The sequence below is a fragment of the Zingiber officinale genome, chromosome 8A, assembly GCF_018446385.1.
Source record: "Zingiber officinale cultivar Zhangliang chromosome 8A, Zo_v1.1, whole genome shotgun sequence".
Taxonomy (NCBI): domain Eukaryota; kingdom Viridiplantae; phylum Streptophyta; class Magnoliopsida; order Zingiberales; family Zingiberaceae; genus Zingiber; species Zingiber officinale.
Window position 1 is genome coordinate 121,558,040 of NC_056000.1, and position 23,730 is coordinate 121,581,769.

General features: G+C 37.4%; 2 protein-coding genes across 3 annotated transcripts; both read right to left on the reverse strand.

The window, feature by feature from the left end:
• Positions 1-584: 584 nt before the first annotated feature.
• On the reverse strand, positions 585-16,309 carry LOC122010065 (eukaryotic translation initiation factor 4G-like). Its single transcript, XM_042566440.1, has 10 exons — positions 16,033-16,309; positions 15,584-15,803; positions 15,269-15,408; positions 14,948-15,094; positions 14,712-14,779; positions 14,552-14,614; positions 10,807-12,222; positions 7,583-10,731; positions 1,454-1,648; positions 585-1,368 (listed from the first exon to the last, which is right to left on the reverse strand). The coding sequence occupies exons 2-10, from the start codon at positions 15,781-15,783 to the stop codon at positions 1,116-1,118; spliced, it is 5,631 nt and encodes a 1,876-aa protein (XP_042422374.1). The 5' UTR covers positions 15,784-15,803; positions 16,033-16,309; the 3' UTR covers positions 585-1,115.
• Positions 16,310-19,803: 3,494 nt separating this feature from the next.
• LOC122010066 lies at positions 19,804-22,957 on the reverse strand. Of its 2 annotated transcripts, none has more exons than XM_042566441.1 (7): positions 22,739-22,957; positions 21,972-22,060; positions 21,818-21,893; positions 21,182-21,231; positions 20,776-21,099; positions 20,538-20,576; positions 19,804-20,341 (listed from the first exon to the last, which is right to left on the reverse strand). In XM_042566441.1, exons 1-7 carry the CDS (start codon positions 22,875-22,877, stop codon positions 20,153-20,155), a joined length of 906 nt encoding a protein of 301 aa, XP_042422375.1. In that variant the 5' UTR covers positions 22,878-22,957; the 3' UTR covers positions 19,804-20,152. The 2 variants fall into 2 exon arrangements, with proteins under 2 accessions (XP_042422375.1, XP_042422376.1); XM_042566442.1 differs by lacking the exon at positions 22,739-22,957 and adding an exon at positions 22,613-22,722.
• Positions 22,958-23,730: the final 773 nt, after the last annotated feature.

Consider the following 23,730-nt stretch of genomic DNA (forward strand, 5'->3'; position numbering starts at 1 on the left):
TATTATTAAATTTAGATTTGAATGAATACTACATTAAAAAAATATATATTAAAGAGATTTTCGCAAGTATATTGATTTTGATTTGAAATGATTCAGAATTTTCTAAATTTAACAATCAATTTTAAACAAAACTAGCTAATAGTAGCAAAAGAAAAGAGAGATTTTTAGAATATGATACATGATTTGGATATTAAGAAAGTTGGGTTCATGATTTAAGCAATATCAAAACTTGCTTACATGTGCAATAAAATGCTGACTAAGTAGACTAGAAATAGTTATCATAAATTGAATATGTCAATGATTTATAAAAAAAAACGTAATAGATAAAAAAGAAATGTGGCACAAATAAAAAAAAAAAAGGAATAGCTTAGCCCATTAGAACTAGGGATGACAATGGGTATCTTGATTGCTCATCTGTATCCAATTTAAACCCGAACTGCTGCGCAACCTGTTTCCAAGTTCCAGCATGATGACTAATACTTTCACTCCGCGAACTCCATCTTTAAAAAGAAAAGCAACCGAGAAAATGATATCCAGAACTAACCATATATAAAATAGAAATTAAACTAACATAACTCAGAAAGTGACAACAGGAACAGGTATATCGGTAGATGTATATATTAAATTGGGTTCAAGTAAAATCACAAGTGTTTTAGTAGAAAGCATAGTGCTAACAGATAGGATATTTACAACTTTACAAACATAATTTTCATATCCGCTTGTTACATCCTAACTCTTATCCATTGAGTAGTTACAAATCCATTTTAACATGTACCCGAACCTATTAAACAGATTGAATAATCGTGAGCACCCTAAATATTGACAGTCATCCCTAACAAAGAATGACTGACCTTTGGTCAAAATGATCGAACCAAGCATGCTTAGAGGATACTAAACGGACCCACAATCTAGACCAATGTTACTGGTCTAGTGGACAACTAAAAAGTATGCATAGATAATAACTCATAGCATTCCAACAAGATGCATGAACAGCTTGCCTTGTGCATAGTATCATCTTTCACTCTAAGAGGAGCAAACCTAAAGAAATGCATCAAACTTGTTAGCCTTTGATGGATGTGGTGGTTGAAAGTCCTCTATAGAAGGTTGGAGCTTGCTCAGAACTCGTTCAAAATCACATCTCCACTTTCCGACCTTATGCTCGGAAGGATATTCTCAAGCACCTCAGCTGCTAGTCCAATCTCTTTCAGTCGCCCTGGTTCTTCACCTCCTTCGTGTATCAGTTTTCCTATATCTTTCAGAGCCACCACATTTTGTAAAATAACTTTGGTAAATAATTGACCAAGAAATTCTGCTGCCCGTGGCGCATCGTTCACAGCATCTTCCAATGAAGAAAGGACCAATTCAAACCTGAAGATCATGTACCAGTGATGAGTGAAAACTTAATGAATAATTGAAAATGCATTTTAATTACTTTCATTTTTAGCATTCATACCCGTGGAGTAGTTGTGTTCGGCTAAGTAAACTATCTCTAGATTTGCAGAGGCTGATAATGAGCTTTGCTAGTAGATCCCTTTCCGTGGCTTTCCTCTCAAAGGAGTCGGTGACCCAAAGTGATATCATTGAGGGGAAAAAGTCTGGAGCATTCAATTCCTTGATGCACAATACAACCTCTTTCTCATCCTTGGCACTGCAGGAAAATTAGGTTTTACATCAGTCGTAATTGGAAATCAAAAAAAAAAGTTGAAAAGCAAGTTGCTCTATGTGGCAAATTGAAGGAATAATAGAACCTCAAACAGTGCAACAAACAATGAAACCATAAGCAATGACAATTAAAGGCACTGGTTTTTTTAAAGATGAAAACTGATGAACTAAAACGTGTAGCTTCTTGAAAGTCTTCTCTAGCCAAATAGATGAATTAAAATTAGTGACTATAAACAACTTGAATTGATAAAAAAAAAAGATAAATGTGTCATTTTGGCATGCTTAAGGAAAAGAGAAACAAATTGATGATGCAGTATGTTGGTTACAGACAAAGTCAAGTAACCCAAACAAATTAAAATCAGAAATATTAATTATTTATCTTCCCAGGAATAATTGGGAACACACATGTTAGATTAACATTAAGCCCAAGAACACGACCTACAAACTTTTCATCTTTGACCAAGCTTGTATCTCCGTTGCTTAATAGAAATCGCAAAAGGCTTAAACTGTGCACAATTAGACCTGCCCCACAGGCCAGGTCCTAACCAGAATCGGTCCGGGCCCGAACTGGGGGGCCAGTTACCCGTTGACTCGGGTCGCTGGGCCTAAACCATAACTGGCAAGGGTCTAATTAACCTCCAAAGACTATGCTGTCTTTCTGTCTACCCCAGTTATTGCTCCTATTCTTTCTGCTTATCCATCAAAGGTTTGCCCAGGTAAGCGTGGTGATACCCCCCCACCTGAATCTTACAATCCAACAACTAGTTGCCCGTCCTATTAAAAATACTTGTAAAAGCAAAAACAAACCCAAATCTCAAGCCAGGAAAACTAATTTTACTTGGCTATGAGAGCCCAGATATAAAAGACCTGTAACAAGCCACTTCCTAAATCATGATATTGACACCTACCCACAGGATTTTATCAATCCCACTTATATGTACCCTACTTAAAACTCAAGACAACTTAGATAGCGTAATCTCTTGGTTAGAAAAACTTAAAATCATAAGAGAAAATCTAACTAAATATTAGGATAGAGACATGATCTATTGCAAATTAAATATTATTAATCCTGATCTTACTATCAAAGCACAAGACTTAAATATACCAATTGGAAAAGAGATGTGTCAATCACATTTCCCAATTACTTACTCTTAAAGCCCAACAAAAATCTGATTCTAAGCATAGAAGTCCGGCATTCATTGTCAACAAAGGAGCAGGACAAAAAACGAGGACAGTCTAGAATGATTTTTAATTATAAAAGGTTAAATGATAATTGTCATGAGAATGGATATAAAATCCTTAACAAAGATTAGTTACTCAACAAAATCCAAAATTCTAAATGATATTCAAAATTTGATATGAAATCTAGATTTTGACAAGTCAAAATGCATCCATATCCCTTACCATGGACTGCATTTTTCTGTCCCGAAGGATATTTTTAATGGCTAGTAATGCCTTTTGGACTTAAAGTAGCCCCAAAGATTTTCCAACAAAAAATGGATGATATTTTCAGAAGTGTTTCTTCATTCACTCGTGTTTATATCGATGACATTCTAGTATTTTCCAAAATCAAGGAAGAACACTATGCACACTTACATATAATTTTTAACTTATTTGAAAAACTGGCTTAATTGTTTCTTGCAAACAAAAAAAAGAAATTAACAGTACCTCATATTGAGTTTTTAGGAAGTACAATTGGCCAAGGAAAAATATCACTCCAATCACATATAACCACCAAGTTGTTAACTTTTCCCGATAAGATGAAAGACATCAAAACTCTTCGGTCTTTTCTTGGATTGTTAAACTATGCACGACCTTATCTTAAAGACATTGGAAAAATAAGCAGTTCCTTGTACAACAAAACATCTCAAGTAGGACAAAGATATTTGAATCAGCAGGACATTAAGTTGGTTAAACAAATTAAAACCATGGTTCAACAGCTGCCAATGCTAACTTTACCCCTTTATTCAGACTACTTATTAATAGAAACTGATGGATCCAAAACTGGATGCAATGGAGCCTTATTCAGAAAACTTTCAAAATATGATCCAAAAATTTCTGAATCCTTATGCAGACATGTCTACAAAAAATATAAAGAAAAAGGTCATCTCACTTCTTTAGACTATGAAATCTTAGTAGTCATTTACTGTTTAGACTCTTTTATACTATTTATTTATAGTAAAGCAGAAATTAACAGACTGTGAGGCAATAGTGCGCTACAGACCAATGGAAATAGAAAAGAATTAGGCTCAAAACGATGGATGAAATTTACAGATACAATTATCAATAGAGGATTAAAAATTAATTAGTAACGCATTAAAGAAACTAATAATTCTCTAGCTGATACTTTATCCAGATTACTTCCTTCAGTGACCATTTACAAAATTTTAGGACAATGGACAAACAAAAGAAGGTTCGAACTTATGGTCATAAGACTACGAAGTTTGATAATCAAGAACTTCAACAGTACTTACAGTGCGAAGATACTTTTCAATTTGATCTAAGAGCACAATTGGATCCAGTACAACATTGTCTACAATATCTGGAACATCCCTACTTCACCAGGAATAGCCAATCATAAAATTGCCATCATTAATGTTCTTTCAAATTATTTCCTAACAACATTACAAAAATCTATTGGGAAAAATTCTTACTATGCTTTTTTCTCAGGAACACAAGCATGATTATACTCTACTTGGGATGAAGTCAAAGTCTCCTATAAGAAAACAAACCCTCCTATAAGAGGTTTTATTCTGTTGAAGAAGCTTATGACTTAGAACCAAACTAGGCCCAAATTTCTTTATTAGTCCCCAACTCATAACAGATGGCAAGATTCAACCAGACAAGTCATACTTAATGGCAACACTTGCTACTGAGAATAAGACTCAAGCCACTTCTACCTCTCTACTATAAGAAAGTGACTCTTTCCCTACAAGTATACAACGGCCAATGGATTATCAATCCCTTGAAATCCTACAAGCCAAAAGCAGAAGAAGACAGGAAACTATATTTTGTGGACACAAAAATTTACCAGAAGATATACTAACTTATATTCGAACCCTCGAAGATACTTCTACTTTCAAACAATTTATAGAACTTGGTGAAGCACTTAATTGGCTCGATCAACATCCAACTCCAGGTATTACCATTGTCTATGGGGAAGAATATACTTACAAACTCAAATGTCAAAATACCTTTCCCCAATGCGCTACTCCAGAAACTCTAGACTTAGGCTGCAGATGTCAATTACTTTATTCCTTCAGGAGAGCCAACATTCACTTTGAAAACTTTGAACATGGGGAAGACTTATTACACCCTTCACTTTAATGGATTTTGGTCTCCTACAACTTTGGGTCCATGATTTAGACTTTGTACAATACTTCCCGTACAAACTAAGTATTATTCTATAACATGTCTTAGAAGACAAAGAAGCTTTTATCTTATGTTCTTTTGATAGTTCTCTCCAAGCATGGGTGAACCTCAAAATCCAGACATCAAATTAGATATACAAGGAGTAAACGTACATCTTTCTTCTGAAGATTATCCTTTACATACTGATAAAGACTGCACTTCTCCTAAACCAATATAAGAACAAATTAAACATTAGAGATCTTCAGTTCAAGACAACTCTTGGCTTTGGGAACCTTACCAAGATCCTTTAGACTACACTTTGGCCGGAGATACTCTTACTGAAAAAATTTATTGGCCTAAAGAAATGGGAATGAAAATTTTCCCTTTTAAATACTCTACTCAACATTCAACCCTCTACCATTTCTACCAAAAGAAAAATACAGCATGGTACGAGAAGCAAAGACATAGTCAAACTCCCTCTCAAGGACAATCAACCCCCACTTTACCAAGATCCATGGGCTTGGTAGAAGAAGCTACTTTAATTCATATGATGGAGTTATGGCACAATTACTCAGCAACAACATAAGCAATGACACACTTACTTAGCAACAACGTAAGCAATGACACAAGACAGCACCAACAAAGCTGCTCTCTTATCATCAATGACTCAGCTCATCCAGCACCTTCCAAGATTTGCTCTCATCCTCTCCTCCTCAGCTAAAGGCAGCCAACGCCAGAAGATAGATCCATGGGCAAATTCTTCCACCGTCTTACCTCTCACACATCTCTCTCCTCCCAATTCTCTGCAAGCCTTTAATCAGTAGTAGTTTGTAAGTTCTCTAAGCATTTCAGTACTCTTCTTGTAAAGACTCTTTCTTTCTCATTTGCATGTACAAATTTGTACCTAGTTTTCTTCTTATGGCAGCTTAATAAAATTCTCTAGGCCTTTCGAAGGCTTTGTTTTTTTTAACTTTCTTGTCAAGAATCCTTAGTCCTTATCTAAGTATACCAATAGGTAGAACAGCAACTAGATAAGGGAGAGGATGGAACTGTTTGTTTCTCTTTTGCTCTGTAAAACCTATGCTGGCTAAGTAAGGCAGACAAAGTTGATGACTGTAAGACTTGAAAGGAACCGGGGTAAGAGTTGAGAAGCCAACAATAGTTCTTGTTGTTTCCTACTAGGTAAGACTCACTGGTGAGACATAGAAAGTAAGGAAAATTATCCTTCAAAAAGGTTTAGATTAACCAAAATATTAAACTTTTCTTTATTAAACTTTTCTTCCCGTGGCTACAATAATTTCTAAATGTTGCCTCCACTTGCACACTTGCATGTAGCACATGGCTTTGTTTATATATATCTTCCTAAATTGCAACTACAAATTTACTAGGAGTAGAACATGTTGGACCAGAATTTGTGCTTCCTAAAGATGTGAGTAGAGAGGTAAAATCGATAGCGGAGTGGTATTGTCATCCCGTGTTGGTATTGTCATGAACATAGCAGAGTGACATAAGTTTATGCCATATTGTGACATAATAGAACATAGCAAATCATCCGATGAGCATATCAAATAACAGTTGGATCGACAAAGGATTATTTAGTAGTCTGCAAATAGGTTGCTGTAAATAACATTTGAAGCAGCTGACCTATTTGCAAGTGTTTGACTGCCTTGAAATGGTTAGTGAACTACAAATCAATTTGCAGATAGACCTTAAGCTGCAAATGCAATTATAACTTTAAATGGCCACAGTTTGCATTTACAAACTGCATATAACATCAAAGTTACAGTAAATATTAAATATAGAAAATAAATATGGAAGAGACATTAATACACTACTATTTAATGTTAATAGTTTAATGAATTTTAAATAAGACAAACAAATAAATTTAAATCTATGATGATAGAATCATGTTCATGATTTTTAGTTTAAAACATAAATATGAAAAATTAATATGTTATTTAGCTCATTTAAAAAAATGTGAGATCAACATATATGATTGCAGTATCACTCTTGAATTAACAAAAAGAAGAATTTAGTCCACAAATTTGTTTTTCTTGTTTTTTCTAGGATGTAAAATAACTACTATACGTAAATTATCAAAATTCAAAAAATATTTTCTACTTTATATGGGCATGCAAATTATTCTATCCTCATACGGTAGAGGCTATTAATTCCAAGTAATTAAAAACAAAAATTCTTTTTTCAAAAAAAAAAGAGATTGCAATGAAAATCAAATATATTGATATTTAATATAGTAATCACTTTTATCATGTGCTTGGAACTATAGAATATACTGAAAGCAACAATTGCATTTGCAAGAAGGAAAAGAACTTCATAGATAACATTTGCAGCATTGCATTTGATGTTCCTAATTACAAGCAACCAAACACCCCCATATTGAAAAGATAATGATTGGATATCGACCAACACAGTTAAACTGTGAAACAATTAAAAGATGACACAATAATAAACTAGATCGATACAAATTAAGAATTCTATGAATAGATATTAATTAAGGCATCATGGTAATAACTGTCATGGACTATAAACGCATGATAAAGAAGAATACCTGTAGAATTCTCTAATTGCTGAAATGGATTTTTCTCGTAGAACATTTTCTGAAAATATTTTTGTTTCAGGAACTGTTGATAGGCTGCTCATAGAAGTGCCATGGGTACGCCCAGCAGGAAGTATTGTTGTAGAAGATCTCTCAAAGGGACGATCTGAGATCTTTGAATCTCTGCTACTCTGTTGATTATTTCGATATCCAGGTCTTAGTTCATCAAATGCTGCTCCAGTAGACCTTTCTGCCATATAGCTAGAACCATTTGTGCCAGGCAATGTTCGACGATGTTCCCCAACTGAAGCAATTTCACCACTGGGTATATTGGATATTGATGAATGTCCTCTGATGGACATTCCTCTGGCCAGGCCACCTTGAGGACCCAGGGTAATAGAATCATCGTCGGTAGACCTGTGATGGAGGGGAAGAGACATAGTTCGCCCTTCAGACTGATGCCTATCCTCTAACCGTACATCTTGGGTACCTGAGCCACGGACTTGAGGTAGTAATCCACGAATACCAGAAACCTGCTGGGTACTAGGAGAGCTTAGTAAATTGGACCCACGGGAACCATAATCAACTGCTGAACCACGTTTTGGGACATTACTCATTATAGGACCACGAGACAACCTGCTAGACTGAGCTTGTCTTTCTTGAGCTGCATCTCTGTGAAGCTCATCAATCTTCTTAGGTCCCTCAACTTTTCTCCTTTGTTGCCATTTATTTTTTCTAAGATCAATTGCATCCCTCAACATGAATCTTACACGAGAAGATAACTTTTGATTCATTGATAGCTTAGCTATCACGTCAAAGTATGCGTCCATATGTTCCTTTGCCTTAGGGTGGTCTATCATCTCCCCAATTGTACTCATTAACTTGCACAATGCTTCAATATCTTCCTCATCAGGATTTTGATATTGACCTAACAATTTCTTGATGCACTCGTGCATAATTCTCTCTGTCAACATCTTTTTCTTGTATAGTTCTCCAATCAAACGTATATTACCCAACATTAGCCTTCGGGCCCGGAGCTTTTTTTCTTCCCTTTCCTCTTTGGACTGTTTGGCCTCACCTTCCTCTTCATCTTTATTAGCTTCTTCTTGTTCTTTCTCCCCTCTTTCAAATTCTTCTTGGCATTTGTTCAGGAGCAATCTTTTGAAAGTTATCTTTTCATTGTCTTCACTGAAATCTGGCAGCACACGAGCTAGATGGAAACAGAAATTTGCATACATTTCACAAAAGGTTGGTTCCGTCAAAGCCTTGTCAAAAATTTGTGATATGACACCAGTAAGGGTGACCGCATTGTCTATGTTAACCTCGCTGACCTGGGCAAAAAGTTTGTCAAAATTTTGAGGTGTCAATTTGTTAAGAATAGCTTTTACTTGTCTTTGCTTCGCCTGTTCCTCATCAGAAGCTTTGCCCACTTCATACTTCTTCTCAGCTTTGTGCATTACTTGTAAGGGTGTATGAGGGGAGGGTATTAAACCTCTTGCATGTTGCCACCGATCTGCAACAAGATTGCCTCGTGGTAAGCCTACCTGAGATACCAGAGACTGCATTGTCCCTGAATGTATTCCCCCTCCAAATTGATTTGATGTCTGCCGAGGAAGATTCCTCACAACAACATGACTGCCAACTTGCCCAGGACGAAGGTTGACAGTTGCATTTCCATATCCATAATCCATCCTGTTTTCATGGCTAAATGACAGTTGTGGTTTCGACCACTTCTCATCATCCATAGGGCCAACTGTCCGTCGATCTGCTCGAGAAACACCTGATAGTCGATCATTGACCCTCCCTGGGTTTGGGGATGGTGATTGGCCTGATGGATTGACCAACAATGCATCTAAATCTAAACCAGGCTCAAAATTCACAGGAAGCTGAGTACAATATTGTGAGAGGGCCATTAGAAAATCCCTGGAGTATTTGTTTTGGTTATTGGCTTCATAACCATCACTATGTTTATGTTGCTTTGCTGCATCATCATTAAGCTGTCGACGATCTGTCGTTTTTAGTTTTGGAGTTGAAATATCAGCAGCATTTTCCCAGTCATCCAGCTCAGCACTGTTATGCATATCTTCTTCATTTGAAGCAGCATCCTTACTAGGATTGCCAGTCTGTGTGTTATTTATTACATGTGTTGAATTATTTATAGTTTCTAGCTTTTTGACAGTATGTTCTTCCTCTGGACCCTTGTATGCAGTGTAAAGATCAGACATGTCAGCAGCATCAGCTTTAGATAGCATTTCCTTTTTCTTCTTTTTCCCAGTGGTAATCTTAGGCTTTGGAGTTTCTGACAAAGGTTTCTCTGTTTGTCCCAAGCCTGTCACAGAAACCAATACATCACGTGAATCCAAATGTTTTGGTTCTGGCTTGCACTCACTACTAAAATCCAAAAGTTTTGACTCAGGTTTATGTTCTACAGAAAGAGGTTGATCGGATACATTGGCTTTCTCCATGGAGGCCACAACAAAATCAATTAAATCAACATCTTTGCTGGATTTCATTTCATGTTTAGTTGACAATGAATTAACTATAGTCTTTGAGTCATCCAAGTCCAAATATGCACCATTGGGCCTATTTTGTAGAGTTAGGATCTGGTTTTTCTGTGTCTGACTACCAACATCACCATTGGAGCCATTTAGCAGTTTGTCAATTATTTTATCATACTGACCAGATCTCACTTTTCCAAAATTTTCTACACTGTTATCTTGTTCTGATGATGTAACTGCATTTGCATGCTCAGAAGATTTTACATGTGTGGAAAGAGAATATACTCCAAAATCATTAGGGTCCTTTGATGAATCATCTGATGATTTAGATTTCTCAGGCATTGCTACTTCTAATATGTGATCTTTCCTAACCTCCAAAACTGTGTTAGCCACCATAGAACTAGCATCCATATTTTTGGTGTCAGTTCCATCAATTATTGGGCACAAAGAAGCAGGAGATGCAGAAGGAAAATTCTCTTTGAATGAATAAGCATATCCTAGTAAAGCATCTTGGGATGCTTCATTTTTCAGTACTTCTTTGGAAGAGCTAGACTCAGCAGGCATAACCTTACCTTCAACTGGCTCAATTGCTTCCACATTTAAAAGAACTGTGTTTACACATTCAGGAGACACCTTTGCTCCTTCGGCAGAATATGCATTCAACTATAATAATACAAACAAAATTGCTGATGAAATAGGCTTAAAAAAATAGAAAATAAGGAAAATTAAGATACAGACCTGATGCCTTTGTTGGGAGTTTCTAAGATCCTTCTTACATGAATTCCACTGATTATCCTTAAAAGAATCAGATCTTCGAATAGGTTTGTTTGTACTGCCATCATTTCCAGCCAAATCGATTCCTGAATCCCCAGTAGTTTCGGAAGGTGATGAATTTTCACAATGTGTGATCTGTGTTGAAATAACTGAGACAGCATCAGTACTACTTGTTTCATTGATAGGCAATTTAACAGTGTGTGACTGTCCAGAGACTGATTTCAGTTGTTGGCCAGGTCCATCCAGCTTGGTTGCTGTCTGTTTTTTCTTATAACTAGTATTGTCTTCAGTTTCCTTCATTGATTTAGTTGGTTCTGCCTTAGAAGAAGGCATACTAATAACCACAGAAGGTGTAGACAAGGATGCACCAGCTTTCACACTGCCAACAGAAGGTTTTATTCTTACCAGGACTGCATTTGACAGGGAGGCAGAAACAGGTAAGGTATCCAAGTTAACCCCTTCGGTAAGGCCACACAAAGGTGCAGAAGATACAGATTTTCCACTAGGATTCATGTTTAAGATGGATGAATTCAAGGTCAAATTTTGCCCACTTTGATTGACAGGATAACTAAATCTTGGAGCTTGTGAACTTGCAGGCATCTGTCCACTTGCCAGAGGAACATTAGTAGGAAACATAAGCTGTGGATGACTGTAAGAAGTTTGCTGCATGGAGGGAAAGAAACTCATCTGATGAGAGGCAGCATATGGTAGAACAGATTGAGACTGGGGAACATTCGGAAGTACCCGGTGAGCAGCAGATACACTATCTATTATGCCAGTGTTTTTGTCAAGCTTCAACTCTTCATGAGTATCTGGATGAGTAATTTTCACTGTCCGTGTAGAACCATATTTTCCAGAATGTTGTTGAGTAAACTGACTAACTCCAATTCCCAGGCTCCCTAACTGTTGTGGCACTGGGTGGCTAATTGGAGGAACAAATCGTATACCTTGTCCTGGATGCATTATTGTTTGCTGTTGCACATAATGAGATTGAATGCTAGGAACATAAATCTGCTGCGCAACTTGGGAATTATTCCCTACAGATAAAGCTATTGGCATTTGCAGTGAATTAGCTGTGAGACCAGATGGCTGCAACTGTACATTAGGGCTACCATATTGAGTAGGAACCTGTGGTTGCTGAGGTTGATATGACATAGCCATGGGAAAGGGCATTCCAGGAATAGAAAGAGATGATGATTTTGGTACTGGTACAACTGGGGCAGATGGAACAGGAACAGTGAGATCCCCTTTTACATGTACATAATGGGATTCCTCGCTACTGGATTGACGAGCACCGACAACATCCTTTTTCATTTGTTGTTGTTTAGGAACACAAGGTGCAGACATCTTAGGAGCGGTTCTGAGTGACTCAGTCCTAGCCTACAAAATTAGCAGATTAAACTCAATATAGCTAATTTCTATTCATAAATGCTGAGATATTGTAGATAAAAGCATATTCTAGGTGGAAGTTATTACACTAACAATAGACACTTACCAGAACCAATCTTATAAATTAACCATAGTGTTTACTACCAGAATGCTACTTCTTTCTTATATTTTTGAGACATGAGGAAGTCAATATACTCCTTTGTATCTTAACTTAGATACTGATGACGAATAGTGAAAACCGATACAAATTGCGGCCATACAGGTAATTCCATCAACCAACTGAACAGAAGCCTATCTATTAGATTGCTAGGTTGGAAACAACATGTTGCATAAAGATCAAGGCCAACAGGGGTTATATACCTATCAAACCTTCAAAGTAATTGATATCTGTTCTCAAATGACAATGAACCTAGGTGTTGCTCTCTTCAATATCCTGCTTAGCAACCACGTCCAGGTTCCAAAATTCAACATCATTGTCCCTTGTCATCATCAAGACGTGCATATCCCAAATATTTAAGGTTGAGTACAAGGATCTTATGCCTCAATTCAGCCATAAGAATGACTAAATTACAGGTAATAATCAAATCAATTAAATTATTTGGAGTTTCCTTTGGTCACCTCCATGCCCTATATCTTATATTAATTGATTTAATCTGTCAAACTATAGGATAAACAAGTCACTTTGATCTTACTCATACCATCTATGGGAGATACACATAATTTAATTCCTAGTAAAAGTTTGTTTAATTATTCTCTTTTCCATAGCCCCACCGTCATATTGCATTATTCCCTTTTTTTGTAAGTGTTTCGTTTTGAGAATCAAACAGTATAATCCGCACTCTATCTTATTAATCGTATCTTTGATAATATCAATGCAAGGTATCAAAAACCCTTTCTGAAATTTTAGGTCCATCCATCATGTTGATTACTTTTTTATTTAGTGAAATTATATTTCTCATATTCAATTTTAATCATACTTAAAACCACTATTTTCTAAATTTTTCTCCACGGGTCAGGTTTAATCTATGTTACACTTTCATCAACTATTTTAATATGATTTACAAATAATATATACCTAAGAGATTTTTCTTGGATATAATTAGTAGTTACTAACGAGACCGAACTGGTTGCTTATCTTTGTAGTGCAAGCTATTTTTCAATATTATGTTTGCTAAGAAAATTGGTATGATCTAGGTGACTAATTTAAATAATATACCAACCATATAGCCAATGTGTTAATTTGCTGCATATGACCCCATATGCACTGAATAACAAGATGCAAACCCATATGGAAAATATGATGCACTCTTGAATACTGAAACGAAAGAAAATTTTGTGTTACATGAATGAACACAAAATTATTCATAATTGCACAAGCTAGATAAGCATTAAGACAAACTTAAAAGGCCTAAAGTGACAGCTAAAAATGTTTGGAGAAATGTTATTATTAGTGCAATCAAGTCTTGTGTGACTAAGAAAACAAGCCTATCATTTTGAACATGCTGGCACCAATAAATCACATTGGCTATGGACAACAGGAGTTAACATTATTCATGAGTGATTCAAAGACCAAACCACGAAGCAGTGTTTGAGAATGCAGAACTATTTAAGGCATTGCAATCTCTCTCACTTCACTCTGAATTTATCATAAAAACTACTGGGTATAGGATTCTAGATCACCAGAAGATGCGTTTTGAACACCTAGGGGTTACCATGCCTCTATCTTCTTAATGATCACAAATTCATCTAAATGCACAACAAACTGTATCCAAGGAATTTTTTGTCAATCATCAACTGTTAAGATCTAATCTGATATAGAAAATTTAACTTGGTACCAAAAATAAGATATCTCAAAATGCTTAAGCCCAAAACATTGAAGCAAAAAATCAAGGACTATGAACCAATACAACTGGCCACTTCTTGTCAGACAAAATAGGATGCTACAAACTTACAATATCATATATAAAAAAGATTTATCAAGATACAAGGAAAAAAAAAAAAACAGACCCCATATGAGACCCAACAGTTGCTCTGATACCATCATGTACCGATCATCGTGAGTTTTCCCATAATGGGCAGACAATCTGATAAAATGATTAAGCATCAAATCTTACTGACCAACACCATCACCCTTAAAATTTCCACAGGACTGAACCAAAGTATAGCAAATATTCTATCAATCAGATGACAAGAATTAACATGATGAATTAGAAGTAAATTGACAGAAGAAATCCAACACTGTGTAAACTTACCAGCAACTGTGAACTAGGACATGATAAGTACAGAAAAAATCATAGTAATGTCAAAAATATAAACAGACCTGGTTGTGATTTTGTTCATCTAGATTTGGCGGAGCTGAGGTGGTCCGAGCAGGAACAGGAATCTATAAGAATCAAGATAAATATATGTAGGTGAATACAAAAACAAGGAATAAAGAACATCAGGATAATCATTGAACTGGCAAGATATTTATTATTTACCTGTAATCCATTCATTATTACAGGATTTATTGAGCCAAACTGAAGAGCAACAGTGTTGGATGCATCACCTGAAAGCATAAAAATAAGAATAGCATTGAAAATCTAGCTCTTCTTACAGATTTCTTTCAATAATACATCAGTAAGCTTTATACATGTGCAAACTCTGACAGGCAACAGCTTAGTGCGCCAACTCAGAGTAAACAACAAATTTTAATCATAAAATGACTATGCTGAACCTTTAGTTGGTGTGGAAGGTGCTAGGGAATTCGAAAATCCAGCACTAGATTGAGAAGATGGTGGCTTAGGGATAGCTCGGGAAGTATTTCTGGGGATTGGCATATCAACTGGTTTCATAGATCTTGGGTCAGGTACATCTGAAAATCCTGTGAAGACCAACGTCAGAAAATATTAGCTGTCATGTCATCCTCATAATCTACAATATGCAGAAGCCCTACCATATTAGATAAGTGGTTCTTGCTTGACAGCTACATCTTCAGCAGTATGTATATTTATGAACATGAATACAGAATTATATTGGAAAAAAGGGGGGGAAATACCAAGCGAGTGAGTCTGGAGCTGAGCACCATTCTCAAGAGCATGATGACCAGTAGTGGAGGGAGCAGTGCCACTTGCTTCAGAACTTGCATTTCCGCTGCTGGCAACAGATTGACTTTGTACATTAGCAGACTTTTTGAAGCTACAAAATCCAAAATTAAAGAAGTCAATCATAACCACTAATTTCCTTCAGAAAACAAAACCAAACTAAAGAGAAGACCAAATAACATCAGCAATAAAATGCAACTGATCAATTTAAGAAAACGGCTGCCATCAAAAGCAATCTCTTGCAAACCCTAGGTTTCCTGAAGCAACACCTTCGGGTAGTCGACAATGACGGTGAAACAAACGATGGAGGAGGAGCAGTGGATGTTGAGGAGATGGGCGGAGTGGCGGAGCCGCCGCCCTTCCAGCCGCCGCTGCCGACGAATCCCCTTTGCTGACTGGCGCTGCCCAATCGAGCCGATTTCTTGAGCTGCCCGTCGGTCCTCTCAACCCTAGATTGATTGACGGACATAAATCCGGCAGCCGTTACCCCTGCAAATCTAAACACTAATGATCGCCAAAGACAGAGAGATCGAGCAAGCGCGCAAAATATAAAACCAATCCATAACTCCTCACTACATGAAATCCTAACACTCCCACATTTTAATAGATTCCGCAAGAAATCCAGTCGATCAGAAACAAACCAAAAAAAAAAACTGCCCGGGATAAAACCTAGATGATGAAAGCAACTGGGGATAGTGCCAGGAATCGAATCGCTCACCTGAGATCTTGAAGCCAGAAAAACTAGCTCGGCTTAGGGAGACTACGCTTCCCCCGTGAGTGGGAAGCGAAGGAAGCGGGAAGAACGAACGGCGGAACCGGAAGACAAAGGAGAAAGAGAGAGAAAGAGAAGGGGAAAGAGAAGGGGGAAAGCTCTTAATAGAGAGTGATTAAAAGGATGAACCACGTAAAACGGACGACCGATCCGGCCCCATCGAACCGTGGGTATCCGGTGACAGAAATGATGGTTTGATTTTATGGAAATTTTCCATAGCCCAGTATTCTCCGGGGATCGGATGCCCGGTGACAATTTGGTGCCTGAGTGATTAAGAAGAGAGTGGTGGGTTGGGTGATAAATGAGACAGTGGGAAATCTTCGAAACCGTGTCAGTCGTTGCCGAGTCGGCGGCCCGTGTGAACCGGACAAATTTGAAGGTTTAGATAGTCGGTGATAAATGAGACAGTGGGAAATCTTCGAAACCGTGTGAGTTGTTGCCGAGTCGGCCCGTGTGAACCGGACAAATTTGAAGGTTTAGATGGTCTACGGGAGCAATTAACCCAAACCCAAAGGTGGTACGTTCAACTTGGAATTTAAAGGGGGAAAATGAGAATTTTTCATTTACTCTCTATATTATTATTTATTCAACTTTGTCAATTATATAGAAAAACAATAATTTTTCATACTTAATGGACTGAAAATCTATGTCTTTTTATACATGTTTAACATGTGAAAAAAAAACACGAAAACAACATCATTGCCCCTACGACAATTTACCAAAAGGCGCACATGAAAATCTAAATTTACTAAAAGTCGTACACTACTTTTGTATTTACCAAAGAGCGTACTTTTTTAAAAGTATTTCCTATTTTACCCTCCTGATAATTTGACTTTTCTACTGTTTTTCTTTTCTTCATTATATTTCTCTCACTTCTCTCTCCTCTGTCGGCAGAATATAGAAATAACATTAGTCAATTTTTAATCATATTTTAATACATTTGAAGAAACCAAAATAAATAATGGACATCATATTTGGACTCCTTGCAATTTTAGAAATCGAAATGGAGTCTGATCGACTTTAGGTGGATAGTGGGTTTGGTGAAACCCATGATGGACTGAGAGCTCGATTGCACTCATTTCGGTTTCATGGATTCTAAAATTACAAGGAGTTCAAATATGGTGTACATTATTTATTTTGACTTTTATAGATGTTAAAATAAATAAAAAAGAATCCGATGTGCACGATATGGAATCATATCGGGCCCAACTGATATCATTCCATATCAGGCCCACGTGGGCTTGATATCATTCCATATCAATCAGGCCCACCGATTATTTGATTTTGCTTGTTAACATATATAAAAGCCAAAATAAATAATGGACACCATATTTGAACTCCTTCATTTTAGAAATCCATAGAAACTAAAATGGGTGCGGACTCTCAGTCCATCGATCATATCAAACCCACTAATCGATCTACATATATTTCTATTAATTTCTAAAATTACAAGGAGTTCAAATATGTCTATTTTTGGCACTCTAGTGGTAGACCGGAGGTTTTGAAAACCCTAAATCTCTCTTTCTTTTTTTCCTTTTTTTGTTTAGGCCTGATATGAGATATCATGCCCACGTTGGGCATGATATCTCCCATATCGAGCCCAATGGGCTTTGATGAGAGATATCGGGCCTAGTAACAAAAAATAAAAAATAAAAATAAAAAAATAATGAATTTAGAATCTCTGGTCCACCACTAGAGTGCCAAAATAATAATGGACACCGTATTTTAACTCCTTATAATTTTAGAAATTCATAGAAGCGAAATGGGTGATCAGACTTTACGTCGATCGGTGGGTTTGGTCAAAACCCATCGATGGACTAAAACTCGATTGCACCATTCGTTTCGATTCTAAAATTAAGGAGTTCAAATATGGTGTTCATTATTTTTTTGACTTTATAGATGTTAACAAGTAAAATCAAAGAATCGGCAAAAAATCACATTGGGCCTGTATGGACTCAATCAGCCCAACGTGGGCTGATATGGAATGATATTGGGCCGCGTTGGGCTGATATGAATGATATCGGCGCGTTCGATATGATTACAAATCGGGCCCAACGTGACTTTATGCCGATTCTTTGATTTTACTTATTAACATATAAAGGCAAAATAAATAATGGACACCATATTTGAACTCCTTGCGATTTTGAAATACATGAAGCGAAATGGGTGCGATCGAACTCTATAGGTCCGTTGGTGGGTTTGGTGAAACTCACTTATCGACCTGAAAGCTCGATTTCTATTCTATAATTCTAAAATTAGGAGTTAAAATATGGTGTCCATTATTAATTTTGGTGGACCAGAGGTTTTGAAAACCCTAAATCTCTCTTTATTTTTTTATTTTTTATTTTTATTGTTACTATTTCGCACGTATCTCATATCGGGCCCATCGGCTGATATGGGAGATATCGGGCCCAACGTCAGCATGATATCTCTTCGTATCGGGCTGAGCAAAAAAAGGAAAAAAGAAGAGAGATTTAGGGTTTCAAATCTCTGGTCTAACACTAGAGTGCCAATAATAATGGACACCATATTTTCACTTCTTGTAATTTTAGAAATTCATAGAAGCGAAATGGATGCGATCGGACTTTAGATCGATCGGTGGGTTTGGTCAAACCCACCGATGGACTGAAACCCATTTCAGTTTCTATGGATTTCTAAAATTGCAAGGAGTTTGAATATGATGTCCATTATTTATTTTGGTTTTTTATAGATGTTAACAAGTAAAATCAAATAATCGGCAAAAAAAAGTCCACATTGGGCCTGATATGGACGCAAATCATGCCCACGTTGGGCTTGATATGGAATGATATCAGGCCCACGTTGGGCCTGATATGATTCCATATCATGCCAACGTGGACTTTTATGCCGATTCTTTGATTTTGCTTGTTAACATCTATAAAAAGCCAAAATAAATAATGTACACCATATTTGAACTCCTTGTAATTTTAGAAATCCATAGAAACTGAAATGAGTGCAATCGGAGCTCTCTAGGTCCATCAGTGGGTTTTGACCGAAACTCTATTTTGGCTTCTTCAAATGTATTAAAATGTGATTAAAAATTGACTAATGTTATTACTATATTCTGCCGACAGAGGAGAGAGAGAAGTGAGAGAAATATAATGAAGAAAAGAAAAACAGTAGAAAAAGTCAAATTATCAGGAGGGTAAAATAGGAAATACTTTTAAAAAAGTGTGCTCTTTGGTAAATACCAAAGTAGTGTACGTCTTTTGGTAAATTCAGATTTTCCAGTGCGCCCTTTAGTAAATTATCGTTGCCCCTGACAATACTACCGCGGTTAAGTTTTTCAAATAATTAATTAAATATTTAATGATTGAATCCTAACGGTGACATATTGTAAAAAATTTTCTCCTATGAAATAACAACTCTTTTATATTCTAAAAATTTTTCTTCCATAAAATAACAATTCTGAAAATGCTAGTCACTTGATGATTCTCTACAAACATTTCCTTATTTACATTGGTGGCCAATAGAAAATTTCTATGAGACTAGATAAGGACTGTTGCGCTAGGACCGATGATAAACTAATAGTGCAATGGTTAGCAATTAATCAAATATCTAAAGTTTGAATCACAATTACGACACATTCTAGGTTATTTTTCTTTAGTAGAATGACAAATCTAAGAACATTAACCACTCCAGATGGACAACCGTAAATACTTATCGATTTATCTTAATGGCTAGTGAAAAATTTTCATAGAATCAAGTTAATCATCTCTATAAATAGTCAGTTCGTAAAAAAAATAACAACATTGTTGCCCCGAGCTCTGATGAGAATCCAAATCTCACACGGGGCACATTACAATTGAGAAGTTTAAAAAACTTATGGCACTGACCATCCACTAAGATACATATATACTTTTTAATTCATCTTAATAGTTTATTAAAAATCTTCGTAAGATCATACCAATTATCTCCGAGATTAATCCCATAGCAAGAGGTTGATATCTAGATTATAACAAATAATAATGAAAACCACATTATTTCCCCGAGGCACGGTGAGTGGTAAAACGGCGAGACCTTGTCCATGCAAAATCTCATGTATTTCCTAACTTCTTGTCTTTTGTCTTCTCCTTCGGCATTCAAAACAGTCGGAACATGGGTAATGATCATTTGCTTTATTGCCACGCTTGATTTGTAGTTTGGAAGGTGGAATTTTCAAATCCTCCTCGAGTATCTGTTGCAGTCTCTGATTCTCCTCGATCAACTCTTCAATGACTCTCTGGTGGGTCAGCAGCTGATATATATAAAATTATACCGATATTTAAATAAATTTTATTTTATTTTATTATTATTAAATTAGTTTATCGTTATTAATCATAAAAAGAAACATACACATATACAACAATTCACAATTAATAAGTGTGCAGGGGAGTCTCTGACTATTTAGCAAGCGATAAAGAGGCTTAAAAGAAGAAGAGACAGTTACTTACCACTTCAAGCACATTGTTTTCCAAGTGCAAATTTCCAACCTGAAGATGAAGAAAAGTTAGTGCCTGAGCAATGCTTAAATTTGTGGGAGTTTTTAACAGGTTATTCAACAACTGGACTACAAAAATGTTCAATTGGCAAATGCCAAATTTTTTACTCCAAAATCCATTCAATTTACAATAAACTGGCAAATAAAATGTGTGAAAACAGCAAGGATTTGCTAAATTGTAGGCAGGTTACCATTTCATTAACTTTCATCTCAGAATCCTTGAAAAGGGGATCCTGCAAGAAATTGTTGATCACCCTTTCAGTGTGACTTGTAATTGATCTTTCTGGTACCTGCTCTTTGGATGCATATGAATTATGCATAACTTCTTCAGTAGGTCCTGTATAAGTATTTCCAAACTTTAAATCTGACACCTTGTCACTCGAGACTTCTGCATTCCCGGCAGGAGTTCCACTTAGGGTGTTCACCTTGCTTTTACCAGGTCCAGAGATGGCGCCTTGGATAGAAGCTAAGACGGGCATACTTCCTACATTTATCATAACCTTCTCAAGCACTTCCTGAGAACATGAGTTGCTTTCAAAGCAAGAAATATTAGCGCCAAAATGCAAAATATATAATCATAGAAATATTAGCCGATACCCCAAAACTATTCTGGATCCGGTTAACCATTCCAGGCTTCAAGGCAAGTCCTGCCACAAGATAAATAAACAATTACTGCTATTTTCATAAACTTTAGGTCTGAATGAATCCCTTATTTGGAAACAACAAAAAACAATGATGGATTTTCATAAACTTTAGGTTTCAATGAATCCCTTAAATGGAAACAACAAAAAGATACATTGACCATTTTCTGATATTCAAACCATCCATCTAAAAATAAGTGGCAGGAATACTATTTTGATCATGAAAGGATGGAAAGGCAATATTATTATAAAGAATTGTCTTTTAGAAACAGTGACCAGGTGTTTTCCCTTTTTCCTGAGAAATTAAAGAAGTTTGTGCCTCAAAATAATTAAAAAGACAAACTCTACTATCAATCCAATTTCTCTAGAATCTCAAGGTCATGTCAGAAGGTGAAGATCGGGATTGATATATCTAACAGAGAATTAAAGAACTAGATACATAGTTCAGTTGGAAATTAACATCTCCTACAAAATTGTCAACAATAGGAAGATCTGATAGCAACTATGATATACCAAAACTATATCAATTAACAGAAGAAACACAACCTACTTTTAAAGTTCTTATTGCAAAGAACGCTGATAAGACACATACCAACACCAAAGCCATGTCCTACACCAACTCCGCAACCAACACCAACTTCAATGTTCTTCAAGCCCAACTTCCTCAGCTAACAGAACAGAGCAGAAATCAATATAGTTTGTTAGAAAAGAGTCTGCATGCACAACAATTTATGGACTGTCCTTACAGAACTATTAATGTGTCTTCCAACTCCAGAAAAAGCATCGGTTGCACCTCTAGCAGCCGTCAAGACATGCTGAATTGCCGGTATTGCACCTGCAAAAGTTTGCTTGTCGACATTAATATTGCTAGAAAAGCACTGATGATGAACAATGTGATTCGTAGGTACTCATTAACATCAGTAGGGTCATCATTCCCTCCAAACTCAATATATAAACAGGACTCCACATATATACGCAGTCCATCAGTAAGCTAAGACTAGAATCACTTTACAAACTGAGAATAACCCACGGCATTCAAATGGAGTTAGTTATGTAATTCTCACTGCATCAGGCTAACCATTTTTTTGTGAACTTAAATCTCAGAGCCTTTTTCAAGGAAAAAAAACCATCATATTCTAACAGCTCGAATCCCAGGCTCAGACGTCTGTTATCATCAAAGACCTCACCTTCACTCATGCACACCCAGAACTTCATAAAAATGTGAAAATAAGTAGATAAAACCGCTGAATCATGATGGTAACGATAGGAAATCAACAAAATAACACAGTTTGGAATCATGAAAAAACCCAATGCGGATAGAAACTTCGAGAATTTCCCCAAACAAAGACATTGACAAAAAAAAAACAACACCACAGCCGAATCAAACCCCTAGGGGATCGAACAGCACCCGATCCATCGCAGGTGGCGGACGATAGACCGAACTTTGCCTCTAAAAACCTTCTCGGATCCATCAGCAAGAACGGTGGGATAGCATAGGGAAGCATGGCGTTACCTAGATATATAGGTCGGCCGACGCCTATGCCGACCCCACAGCCGATGCCAAACCCCGTGAAGACCTGTGCAACCTTGAGGGAGAAGGGATTCTCCAGCCGGAGTTCTGAGCTGCTTTTGGAACTCCGCGTGGTTTCCATTGGCGATGAAAGGGGCAAAGCAAAAGGCGGAGTGATGCCGGGAGCCAGCCGGAAGAAAGGAACATTCTGGGCAGAAAGCCGCAGAGGTTACCCAAGACTGTATTTAAAAATGTTGAATCAGCACCGAATTTGGGCCGGACCGAAGACGGTATTAAGATTACATTTGGTAGGGTGTAATCTGTCTTGTATTGTAATTAGGATTACATTACAAGGTTGATTATTTTATTTGGTTTAATTTTAAACTTGTAATGTAATGTAATCTAGATTACAAAAGGTAATGAAGTTTTGTAATCTGGATTACAAAATAAATACTATGTAATCCGATTATATTACGAGGTCACCATTTAACCAAAATTTAAATGTCAAATATACCTCTAGTCCACCGCGGCTGCCGCTCGGCGCCACCCGGGGCCGCCGCTCGTCGCCACCCGTGCCCGTTGCTCGCCGCCACATGCGATCGCCGCCGGTGACCACCGCCGCCGTCCGTCGCCGGCGGCCACCACCGGTCGTTGACGGCGGCCACCACCGGTCGTCGACGGTGACGGCGGCCACCGTCGGTCATTGACGGCGACCCCCGCCGATCGTCGCCGGCGACCACCGTCGGGTGCCGTCGTCGTCCACCGCCAACGACCACTGTCGGCGACCCCCACCGCCCCCCGCCGCCGCCCACGACCACCGTTGATCGCCCGTGATCACCGCCGCCCCCCGTCGTCGCCGCCAGCCACCTCTGGCCGCCGCCGGTTGTCATTGTCGCCGATTGCCGGCGACCGGCGATGGTCAGCGGTTGTCGATGGCGGCGGCCGGCGGAGGAGGCTAACGGCGGCGACCACTGGTTGCTGCAAGCTCCGACAGA